Consider the following 12,789-nt stretch of genomic DNA (forward strand, 5'->3'; position numbering starts at 1 on the left):
ACATATATGTAGACAAAAAGGACTAGACAGATATATATATAAATGCCAGTGGTGGTTATCTCTGAATGGTAGTATTAGGTATGTTTTTTTCTTTTTATTACAAAAGGCATTACTTCTGTACTAACAAGAGTAATAAAATTAATATTTACAAGCAAGTATGTAATAAATGTTTACTAAATGTTCCTCAAAAGAAGGGGATGGAATGTAAAGGGTCAGAAGAGAATTAGAAATGAGTTAGAACAAGATTCTAGATTCTTTTTTAGGATTTTATTTATTTATTTTAGAGAAAAGGGAAGGGAAGGAGAAAGAGAGGGAGGGAAACATTGATGTGAGAAACATCGATGGGTTGCCTCTTGTCTTGACTGGGGACCAAGCTGGCAATCTTTCATTTTGTGGAACATCACCCAACCGACTGAGCCACACCTGTCAGGGCTAGAGTCTAGATTCTTTACCCGGTTCTACCATTGACCTGTTAAATGGCATTGGCCTAACAGTTAATTTTTATTTCAGCTTATTTAAATTTGAAAAATGTTTTGTTATGCTTAAGAGATTTTTATGAAAAGTATTATTTCACTAGGACACTACTTGTGAAATTGGAACTGGTATTTCACAACATCCTGGTATGTCTAAACAAACACAATACTGGAATAATGTTCCTGCAGAATATAGGCATTTTAATTTTAATGATCTGCTTAACAACAAGCTGGAGTTTGAACATTTCCGTCAGTTTCTTGAAGCTCATTCATCAAGGTAAGGAACATAACCATTGTAAAATGTATTTCCCTCTTAAGAAATCATTTTTTTCTAAGCTACTTATTTTCTTTTAAAGCTGTATGGATAACTTTTTGTTAGGAGTGCATTTTAAAAATAGCAACCTCCACAATGTTATTTTAAGTGATTAAATAATATTTGTTGATACTTTTAGCATTGGCTAAACTAAAACACCTGTATGTTTTATCCTTTACATTTTCTGCTGTTTCTTTTGCATTTGTCTAGACAGGTGCAATTACTGTTTCTGAGAAATGCCTCTTTTATATTTCACTAAGCTATTGAAATTAATATAATATTTTATAATTTTTGTTAGTTATTACATAAATGAAATGTAGTTCTGCACAGAATCTTGGGACCTTATACCATCTATGTAATATAAACTGAAGTATTGATTATACAGTATATACTTTTCCAGTAATTTTTCTCACAGGTTATCAGACATTGGTTAGACTTGGGAGCCACATTTCACATATATAGTTTCCCTTTGTGCTGAGGATTATTCTAAATTTAGCTTGTGCCAAATAGATATGCAATAAGTGGGGGATGTTCCCATATTTGAAACTGACTGTGCTAGTCCATTATTAATGGAAGGACTCTGAGTCCCTACCAACAATGGTGATAGATTTTTTTTTCTGATCCCAGGATTCCTGGTGTTCATTTAGATGTTTAGCCAGGATAAGTCACAGAATTATACTCCTTAGTTCCATGACCTAATCACTTGTGATAACTAGTCAAAACAACCACTTTCTAAGTTCTGTCAAAACAACAACTTTGTTTGGTGTTTAGTAGAACTGAGAGAAATGAATAAGAAAGGCTGTACTTGGTTTTTGTTTTTGTTTTAGCATGGACCTTATGTGCTGGACAGACATTGAGCAGTTCCGAAGAATAACTTACAGAGATGAAAAGCAAAGGGAGGCAAAATCTATATATATTAAAAACAAATATCTTAATAAAAAATATTTCTTTGGACCTAACAGTCCCGCTTCTCTACATCAGCAGGATCAGGTATCAATATGAAAAGATATTTTCTATACTGAAATATAAAAACCGGTAATTTATTATTATTTTTTTGCCAACAACCTGAAAGTCATCTTTTTCATTTGCTTTTATGACATATGTTAGACACCTTTGATGTCTTTTTTTAAAGATATTTATACGTACCTACAAAATAAATGCCTTTAAAATTCACTCAGGTATTACATATTATAAAATTATTATTTTAAGAAGTACTTTAAGAGTAAAATAACTTTTACTTATTCACTCATCCATTCATTCAGCAAATCTGAGTGCCTGTGATATGCTACTCTTCTAGGTGCTCAGGATAAGTGGTGAACAAGGTGGACTAAGTCCTTTCAACAAGCAGGAAAATAGCAATTAAGCTTCATCTTGCCCTCCTTTCTTTTCTTCTAGTAACTGATATTACTCCAAACATAACTGATCTTTGAAAAATCCTGTTTGTCATTCTGTTGTCCCCAGAAACTATGTTCATTGACCAGGAGCAGAGGTTTGGCCATTTTGTTGGACCAAAGTCACATGGTGTGAATCACAACTTATTAATAACCATGGTATTGTTACTTACAGAAAAAATTCATATTGGGATTCAGCAGTGGATTTGATCACATAAAATATGGCTCAATTTTTATGGTAAAAAAATTATATTTATTTAGTTCAAAGTCTGCTAATACTACCACTTAGAGATCACATGATAGCATTTAATTTCTTTATACTGGTAATTTAAACAGATGCATATTCTGATGGCATACATTTATAAAATACAAACCTCTGTTTAATGCGAAGTTCATTAAATTAAAGAAAAATTCAGAGATGTTCACAAGTAGAGCCTACCAAATTAAAAAGCTCAAAATTTGCAGGGAGAAGTTAGCAAAAGTCCTCGGCAGTAAAAGAGACAAGAAATAGAATTAAGCAACCTTGACAAAAATACTTTGCCAGTAGCTCCTTGGGATACAATCTGGGATGTTTTAGCCAAAGAGGTTGGGTAGCTCAATGAGCACAAGCAGGAAATAAACACAGGGGAAGCATTTGTTTTCTCTTTGGCTTGTGCTGCATTGTGTGAGCTTTAGTGATCTCTGATGCTGCTATGTGAGCCCTCCATAGTGTAGCATGCTGAGCATGTAAAATTCAGTGGAAAAAGTCCCTCATTGCTATCATAACAAATAATCATGCTTACTACAGAGGAGTTTTCCCAATAATCCTTCTTCCTCATCTTTGTCTTTACTTTTATATTTATTAACTTCTATTTTATACTTAAGGATATTTGAATCATATTATGTTTCATATAGATCACGCTAGTTCTAATTTCAGTTGAGTGGCCAATTTGCTCTTTGATTAGCAAAGTAGTCCCCCCACCCCTTTTTTAATACAAAAATAGTATTATTGTTAATATTATTTGATTAATATTAAAGAATGTCTAACAGGGTTTCTCTTTTGTTTTTATGTAAAACAATTTATTAGTAGGATTTGATTAATCAAAGGAGAGCTAAGAAGCAGGTTTTTCCCAATGAGTAGTCCAAAAATGTTGGCTGTATGCAGGAACAGGTAGAAAACTGGATGATTTATAGAAGGGAATAGCCATGAGTAGCTTGTTGAAGCCAAAAATTATGCAAAAGGAAGATTTGAGCCACAAGGAAATTGTGTTTTATAAGAGATGCTCCCTGTGCAAGTCAGGAACTATTACCCGTGTAAGCTGGCCTTTCTCTGCTTGTTGTTGCTTCCGTTTTCTTCTCAGAGGTTGCTGGGACAGGCCTGCGTTGCTACCACCACCAGCATCCCACCATCTCCACCTCGATATTTATAACGTCTGAGTCAGGGTGGTCTCTTTACTAAGCTTCATTTTTCTCATTAACAAATGAAAAGGATTTCTCAAACATGTCACTTTGACTAGAATCACATTCATAGACTATTAGACCCAGCAGAGAATTTAGAAAACTAATATCCTAATGCCCTCATTTTTGTTGAAGGTACTGAGGCCATGGAGGGGGAACATGGCATTGCTTGTAGTCTCACAGGAGAACAATCCCATTCCTGTGATTTTTGAAACAAGCAAAATCATACATCTGAAACACCCGTCACATAAACCACAATTCTCCATTTGGTGTTACATATCTGGCTTTACTGTACACAATAGAGCCAGGAGATATCTTACAGAAAATGAAAATTGTGGCACCTATCAGGTGCTCAGCAAATGGTTTGGGGGTGAATGAATAAATTAATGACTATTAGTGTTTCTTTACCAAAACAGAAGTTTGTAGTTTCTGTTTTATTTTATTTTCTTAGATAATGAATTTAAATGGTGGCTGGGGAAAGATTCTCCATGAGCAGCTAGATGCACCTGTACTACTTGAAGTTCAGAAGCATGTCCTAAATAGGCTAGAAAATATGTGGTTGCCACTGTTTCTTGCAAGTGAACAGTTTGCAGAACGACAAAAGATAAAGGTACATGTTAGTGCTACAATCTTTGAATGGTAATTGACAGTACCTCTCCAAACAACAAACGTGCACACCTATTGGCCCAGCCATTGTATTCTATGGCATCATGGTTAAGAGCATGGAATCAGACTTCCCAAGTTTTAATCTCAACACTGCCATATATTAATTCTACAACTTTAAGTTTTATAACCACTATTTATTTTAAAAAGGGGGTTAATAAGAGTAATTGCTTCATAAGATTGTTGTGAAGATGAAATGAAATGATATATGTTTAGTTTCTTAGCATGGTGCCTGGCACACAGCAAACAACCAAATATTATCTATTAATGTCATTGTTGTTTATATTATTACTATTATTAAGTCATCACATAAATGGGCAAGGATGTTCAAGGCAGAATATTTAAACGAATTATGATAATTTCATACTATGGAAAACTATGCAGATTTCCATATAAAATGAGATTAAAATATAAATTGAGATTCCCATGTGTACTGACATGAAGGATATTATTTGTTGAGTGAAACAAGCAGGATGCAGAACAATATCTAGAAGATAATCTCATTATATATACTTATATCTACATGTCTGTCTATTTATGTTTCTATCTCTGTCCATCCACCCATCCACCCATCCATCCATCCATCCATCCATCCATCCATCTATCTTTATGTTTACAAAAAAAAGATCTAAGGGGACCTGCCTCCTGGGAATGGGTTTGGGGAGTGAAAAGGAGTTTTAGTTTACTTTGTAAAGTGGAGTGATACTTTTGCCTTGTTTTTTTAATAAGAAGCATGTATTACTTTTATAATTTAAAAATGTTATTATCATACCTAAAAGCAGGAAAACCTGATCTTTACAAGAACAACACAAGGGGCAGAGAGCATGTATTGTAATTTCGGACTTTAGTATGCAAAGCACGTGCCATTACTAATGATCAGGATGAATCTAAAAAAAATTTTTATCAAACACTTTGAGACTTACTTATCTGGAAATATCCTTAGTCTTCTGAGCATCTTAAGTTATGGAATATACCAGATACTTGGGAACATAGAATTTCTAGTATGAATAAGAGCTGACTTGTTTTAGGTAAAAAGTTCCTGGAAATAGGCTTTGGAACAATTCAAATTTTCTCATTCCTTTCTTCCTTGCTTTTTAAAAAAGATTTTATATATTTATTTTAGAGAGAGGGGAATGGAGGGAGAAAGAGAGAGAAACATCAATCAGTTGCTTCTGGCACATGCCCCTACTGGGGACCAAACGCACAACCCAGGCATGTGCCCTGACCGAGAATCAAACTGGCAACCTTTTGCTTTGTGGAATGACACCCAGCCCATTGTGCCACACCAGTCAGGGCTCCTCTTTCCTTTCTTCAGGCTAACTCCAATTCTCTATCCAAAACCAAGTATAAAGATATTTACCTTACTATATTATTTATCACCTTTTTTCACTATGTTTAGCACAATAATTTTATTGTAACTTACAGCCATTTCCTGACTTAGCATTCTTTGGATGGGCAACAGCATAAACTGATTTTGGCGACCCTAAGTCAAAGACCAAAGAGAAGGGAGAGAAGTTATTATAAAATGGTGCTGGAGCATCTCACACACTTAAGAGTTGATACTCAAGCTTTTGAAGGGCCAGGGGCCAGGACAGCTCTGGGAACCCAGCAAGAAGAATTCACTGATCTTTTCTCCAGACTGTGGGTGTTGGAAAGACTCAGCAGAAGTGACTCTGGTCTCCTTCTCTCTAGGTCAGCTGTGGATCTGTCTATGGCAGAGAGGTAGAGTCACATAGTACAGATTTGGCAGGAGTAGTTCCCAAGAAAGAGAAAATAGTGTTAATTGCCAATAACCTCAAGAAATATCTACTGTATATTCTGCTTTTGTTGGATAACTTTTGTACTCACCTAAAGTTAGTTGTGGCTAGAAAATAGCACAAACACCTGGGAAGTCTTCATTATCTCTTAGTTCCCATGTGACCCAAAGTGGAATTATCAGCTACTTTTAGGGCAATACAGTCAGCTATTTTTATCTCTATTTTGCAGATGAGGGAACTGTTCAGAACAGAGAACTTGAGCAACTCGCCTGGGGATCTGGGCAGAACTCTCATTTCTAAGTCTGATCTTTTTCCTTCTGAACTGTACTATCTCTTATCCATGCTGACCTTTACTTCATTGTTTAAAACTACTAAATGATTTCAAGACTTTAGACGTTCTGATAATTGGCGTAAAATAATTGGTTTTGCTTTTAGGTACAGCTGAGAGACATAGCTGAAGAGCTCTTACTGCAAAAGCATGAAAGGAAAATTGGAATCTGGAAGGCAAGTAATTATTTGTTATATCCTTCCTCCTGTAAGTTCTTCTCTGTCAAAGCATTCTTCTCCTTCTTGTCCAAAAACCCTCCTTGTAGATACTTTTCTAAGCCACCAACTGACAACACTGCTCTTAACTGGCTGATGGAATCTAATGGAAAGTGTGATGCGACCGGAGCCTTCTTAAACAGTTCCTACCCCTGATCAACTCCAGAAGTGTCTGATTGGACTTTAAATATGTATTTTTATTTATTTTATGTGTGATGGATTTATTGAGACAAGCTGTTCATTCCAGCATATGACAGTGTATTTCTTGTTGAGAGTGGATTACACAAAAGGAATGAGAATTACGCAGCAGAGTCAGCAGGTTAAATTAACTACATTATCCCCTTTCTTTAGAATTACATTTTAGCTTTAAAAGAATTAAGATAACTATCATTTTGGTGATTATTGAAACCACTATAATATGATACTTTACTAGAAATTGCCTGTTTTACTTCTTAACAATCATGATAAACACAGTCTTCTTTTTGAGCCTACAAATTTATAGGTATTAATCCTTCTTCAGGTCTTGATAAAATGTCAAACTAGACCCAGGTGACCCACTGCAAACTAACAAAGATAAAATTTTATTTGACTGTTAAAGGAGTATATATACATATCTGTTAGGGTCCTCTTTTTCTGTATTTTCCTCTTGAAAGAAAAAAAAACTATTCTTATATTTGTCTTTTGCTCTGTTTTTATTGAAATGCTAAGTACAATGGGCTTATATTTCCTATTCTGCATTATATGTTCTTTTTGTTTAGTAAAATTACAGGTTTTAGTTAAATTACAAAGTTTTAGTATCTGAAGAAGGAGGTCTTAAAACATTATTTGCTGAGTGGGTTTTAAACAAACACCCCAATCTAATACATAGTTGTTCCTATTTATAGGGCTATAAATTCTAATATGGACCATGTGGTGAGGGTCTTAACTTCTTGTCCAGAGAACACGAGGTGTGCCTCACTAAAACAGTGATAGACAGCTAGTGCTTTGCCTGGCGAAAGGCCCCACCATTCACCAGACTGCCCTGAGTTGCCTTCCGTTTTCAGTTTCCTACTCGGATGTCACCCGAAAGAAAGGCCCTTCTCTGCAAAGCTTTCACTACTCTAGACAGAATTGGTTGCTCCTTCCCTTCTGTTCCCATGGCACTTTTTACATAATACTCATTTTGAAGATCGCTATGATTAGTTTCAAGAAACTTACTGTATGCATTATCAGTAATGGGTATTTATCATGTGTTCTGTTTGATTGGTACTATAATTCCTAAGTTCACCTAAAACATTACCTTGGAATGATGCATAGCTGCAGGCTAAACTCAGATTTGGGGAACTTCCATAAAATGTATCCAGAAAAAAAAATCTATTTAGTAAATTCAATAAAATCTGTTTTGCCATCTAAGAAGCTAAAGGGCAATGCATATGTGATCTTAAGGAAGTAGACGTCTTAAAATTATGAAGATATAAAATAAGTAATACCTTAAGCATTAACTAAAACACCATAGCTCCTTCAGGCTTTTTTATTATGTAAAGTGACTCCTCAATCAGAGGAAGTTTATTATTTAAAATAATGTATTAATAATTATTTCTTCTTATTATGAATTCTTAATAACAATTTGTTTTAAAATAATATAAAGATATCTCACTGAAAGACATGATCTGTCCAGGACAGAATTATAGGGAAGTTCCACAGTAAATTTCCTATTTAAATTAATAGAATTAATTGGCAATTTTTTCTAAAAATTTGAAAAATACCTTCAATGTTCAACTGCTTTTACTTTTTAAAAGGCAGGAGAATTAAATATTAATATATGATTTATGATATATGAAATTATAAAGTAAATAATAATATAACAGTGTATAATCATAACATTATGATTACTTTGTTCTGTTTAAGCACAGAACTCATACTATGCACTAACATGTGGTTTTTCACCATAGTCTCAAACTGTAATAATTGTTACCATTCTTGAACAGAGTAGTCCTGTGTTCTAAATCATCCAATCATTTCTTTTTCTCTCTACCTCTGAACAAAATAGTGCCATAAAAATGGAAAGAGATAAAGGGGAGAGGAACAGAGGGAAAAAGTTCCCAAATTCTATTGCATCCAGACCATACATTTCAGCAGCCAAAAGTATAAAGGAGATAGAAGTTGGTGATTTTTAGTCTAGTAAATGACTTTGTTTACTTTTTAGACCACAGCTAATTTTCTGTCCTCTCTGTTTTGGGCAGCCTGTGGAGAATAAGTGGATATCTTCATCTTGTGAAATCATTGCTTTTCGTAAAGCGTTATTGAATCCAGTTACTGCAAGACAATTTCAACGATTTGTGGCTCTAAAAGGAGATTTATTGGAAAATGGGGTACTCTTTTGGCAAGAAGTACAAAACTATAAGGTATTTGATTGGGAGCGGGAAAAAGCTACCTCTTTTTGAGGAGGAGGTACATTAATATATTAGATTCTTAACTGCAACTTTATGTAGAAGATATCCCAATTTTGCTATCTTCATACCAATATGAAAATATTGAGGTGTTTATTTTCTATTTTATTATGCAATGAAGAGTAAGAGTGAGCCCTAAATCATAGTATAGGTTTTTCAAGATAATCCCATATGTTATGATCTAATGAGAATCTTCCTGAAAAGTTTTAACTATATTTTGGCATATCACTTATCTGTAAATGTACTATATACATTTACCCCTGAAGGTATCCATATTTAGTGTTTTAACCAAGTTCTTTTTACAAGAATTTCCAACCATATTTACAGCAATAGTAATCAAAGATAGTGGATTATAGATAAACTAACAGAGACGAGAGGCTTTTCTAGTAGGAAAAAAAAAAAAAAGAAAGGGCCAAATTTTTTACATAATAAGTGAAAAAACAAGTGGTTTAGTTCCAAAGCAGTTTGTTTTCAGGTGTAAGTGCTTAATGAAATCATCTAGAATCTTTGCATTGAAAAGGAGGAAAGGACTTTCTAGATTATACAGTCTAAACATGAACAGAGGAATGTTGTCTTTGAAATACCTAAGAATAAGCATCCAGCCCCTCCTTGAACATTCCTAGGAGAAGCAGCCTCATTTCCTTGCAAGCAGACTATTTTATCGCATTATAAAAGTAGGGAATAAAAACAAAACTGGAATTTAAGTGGACAGTGCTTTCAATTGGCTTATTATATAAGTATGTGTTATGCAGTATGAATACTCTGCAACATGTATATTCTATAAAATTAGTAGTTACTCAGTAAAATCTAGTTCTAAACTCTCTCCCACATACCATGAAACTTTTCTATCGTTTTCTATTATCAACAGTTTTTGTACTATTCACAACTTTAAAATTTTCTCAGAAAAAATATTTTGAGAAAAGTTTTTCCAAAATCTTCACAAGATAAGTAATATTAAAATAATTTTTTGAGAATTAGGAAGGGACTGTTTGCAGGACAGTTCTCAGGACGACGCCCAACGGACTGAGCCACAGCAGCCAGGGCCGCCCTGCTGACATTGACAAAGGCTCTGCTCGCCGTCTTCATTTACTGTTTGCGGGAGTGTTTGCAGGACTTTGGGTGGGGCTGTATACGGGAGTGTTTGCGGGACTGTTTCTGGGACTTTTTGCGGGACTGTTTGCAGGAGTGTTTGCAGGACTCTGCAGGACTTTTTGCAGGGCTGTTTGCGGGACTTTTTGTGGGAGGATTTGCAGAAGTGTTTGCAGGAGTGTTCGAGGGACTTTTTGCGAGAAGTTATGCGGTTGTGTTTGTGGGATTTTTTGCGGGACTTTTTTCAGGATTTTTTCCAGGACTCTTTTCGGGTGTGTGTGCGGGACTATTTGCAGGGCGGTTTGTGGGGGTTTTTTTTGCGGGAGTGTTTGCGGGACTTTTTCTGGGAGAGTTTGGGGGATTTATTGCAGGAGTGTTTGCGGGATTTTTTGCAAGACTGTTTTCAGAACTTTTTGAGGGAATTTTTTTGGGCATGTGTGCGGCATGGTTTTCGGGAGGGTTTGCAGAAGTGTATGCGGAACTTTTCGCGGGGCTGTTTGCGGGAGGTTTTGTGGGAGTGTTCACAGGACTGTTTGTGGGAGTGTTTGCGGGACTGTTTATGGGACTGTTCGCCAACATTTACTAAGTACTCATTGTATGATAGGCATCATAATAATTTATGTCTTACGGACACAAAGAAAATTCTAGTGCTTGTCAAATAAAACTTCACATATAGTTTGGCATAAGTGATATGTGAAAAAAGCTTGATATGTTAGCATTTTTTACTCAATTTGATATTCCCTCAAAAAAGGTCTATTTATACCACATGTTTGGCATATTACCAAAAATGTATTTTTTCACCATTACTGGTGAGATTATCATAATAATTATTTGATGAGCCTGGTTTATAACTATGGAATATAAGGCTTATGAAATAAAAACAAATTTGTGAAGCTATACAGTTTTAATTTTGAGAGTGAAGGGACAGAATTTAAACAGAATCAAAATTGACTTTTTTTCCCCTAATTGTTCTGTCCTACTTTGTCATTGGCCTGGTTCACTTTTACCTGTCTCAGCGTAAGCACACTCTCCTTAGTAAGCTCTGTGTGACTCCCTCAGTCCCGGAGAGATGCCCACCTTGGGTCCTCCCCTTTTAACCTGTTTGTGGAAGTTGTTTGTGGGACTATTTGCTGGAGTGTTTAAGGGGCTGTTTGTGGGAGTGTTCGCAGGACTGTCAGGGCACTTGCGTGGATTGTAGGTTTGGTCCTAGTCCTTGGTCATGGCGCATAGCAGAGACAGCTGATCAGCTCAAAGTTTCTCTCGCTCATTGATGTTTCTCTCCCCTTCTTTCTCCTTCCCTTCCCCTCTCTTTAAAAATAAATAAATAAAATCTTTAAACAAAAGAATCACCCAATGAATGCATAAATAAGTGGAACAACAAATTGATGTTTTTTTTCTTTCTCTCTAAAATGAATGAAAAAGTTAAAAAGATGATAGCCTTACATCTGTGACATAAAACTGAGCCTTTTAAATGCACAGTCACTATTTTTAAGTTCTTTAGCTATAAAGAGGATAATGTAATAAATGCATTGAAAAAATACAGATGCATACCGACACATCTGTCACCACCAGCATGTAGCTTATGTTGAGAAGCTTTTGCAACCACCTGTAAGTTCAGTTAGGTGCTTGTTCTCAGTATTCTCCTCGAACACTGTGTGTACGTTTATCAGAGCACTTAGAAACTATCACAAATTGTAGTAACATATCTTCATGCTTCTCCTCCAGTAGAAATTGAACCTTTTAAAGGACAGATACTATGTTTGGAGCTCAACTCTGTGTCTGACATATAGTAGGCACTCAATATAAATTTAGTAGACACTAGATCTTTCCCTTGCATAGGAGGAGAAGCAATCAGGATAAAATGAAATCTGTATTTATGTAAGGTATATTCATCAAAGACTTAGGTTCCTCAAACCAAAGAGCAATAAAAGGTATGATTTTTAAAGATAGCCTTGGCATGCCCCAGTGGCATCTTGACCTGAAGTTAAAATGTATATATTAGCTGAAAGACATATTGGCACAATTCTCTAAACTGTGCTAGTAATACATTGATCGTACTGTTCCATTTTTTCTCCTTGTCCAGGACTTGTGCCACTCTCATTGTGATGAGTCCATCATCCACAAGAAGATCATGACTATTATCAACTGCTTTATTAATTCCAGTATTCCCCCAGCTTTACAAATTGACATTCCATTAGAACAAGCCCAGAAGATTATTGAACACAGGAAGGAGTTAGGACCATATGTATTTAGAGAGGCACAGGTAAGAGATCACAGCATATGGCTAAGCATATTTCAAAATAGATTGACAATCTAGATATTGTTTTAAAGCTTTTGCATTATTAATATTTGGCAAGGCTCCAACCCTCCTAATATGGGACTTATCCTATTTAATTTTAAAAAAATCTTTGCATATGCCAGAGAACACAAGAAGCTAGTGATTGACTCTTTTGTTGTTAATAATATATAACAAATACAATTATTAAATACTATACTTTGACCTCATATGTCAATGTTTCTTGTTTCTAATTTATAACACTAATTCCTCCTTTCTTTCCCACCATTCATATTTCCTTTTAAAATATCTGCTACCACAAAAATGTGTGGAATATATGTGTCCCAAGATCTGTGTATTTTTAAAGACTGGAATATTCACGTAGCTCATAAAATAAGTGAGAGGAGATTTAAGTACCC

The 12,789-nt window shown here is 35.1% G+C and overlaps 1 protein-coding gene across 1 annotated transcript in view; it reads left to right on the plus strand.

The window, feature by feature from the left end:
* Nucleotides 1–12,789, plus strand: part of RGS22 (regulator of G protein signaling 22) — an 88,082-nt gene that overhangs the window by 59,679 nt on the left and 15,614 nt on the right. Inside the window, exons 14-19 of the mRNA XM_090284888.1 lie at nt 578–750; nt 1,614–1,776; nt 4,066–4,224; nt 6,470–6,538; nt 8,800–8,961; nt 12,179–12,358. Of these exons, the coding sequence (XP_090141014.1) occupies nt 578–750; nt 1,614–1,776; nt 4,066–4,224; nt 6,470–6,538; nt 8,800–8,961; nt 12,179–12,358 (906 nt within the window). The remainder of the gene's footprint in view (nt 1–577; nt 751–1,613; nt 1,777–4,065; nt 4,225–6,469; nt 6,539–8,799; nt 8,962–12,178; nt 12,359–12,789) is intronic.

This window comes from Furipterus horrens, unplaced genomic scaffold (assembly GCF_987537825.1).
Source record: "Furipterus horrens unplaced genomic scaffold, mFurHor1.1.pri manual_scaffold_7, whole genome shotgun sequence".
NCBI classification, from domain to species: Eukaryota; Metazoa; Chordata; class Mammalia; order Chiroptera; family Furipteridae; genus Furipterus; species Furipterus horrens.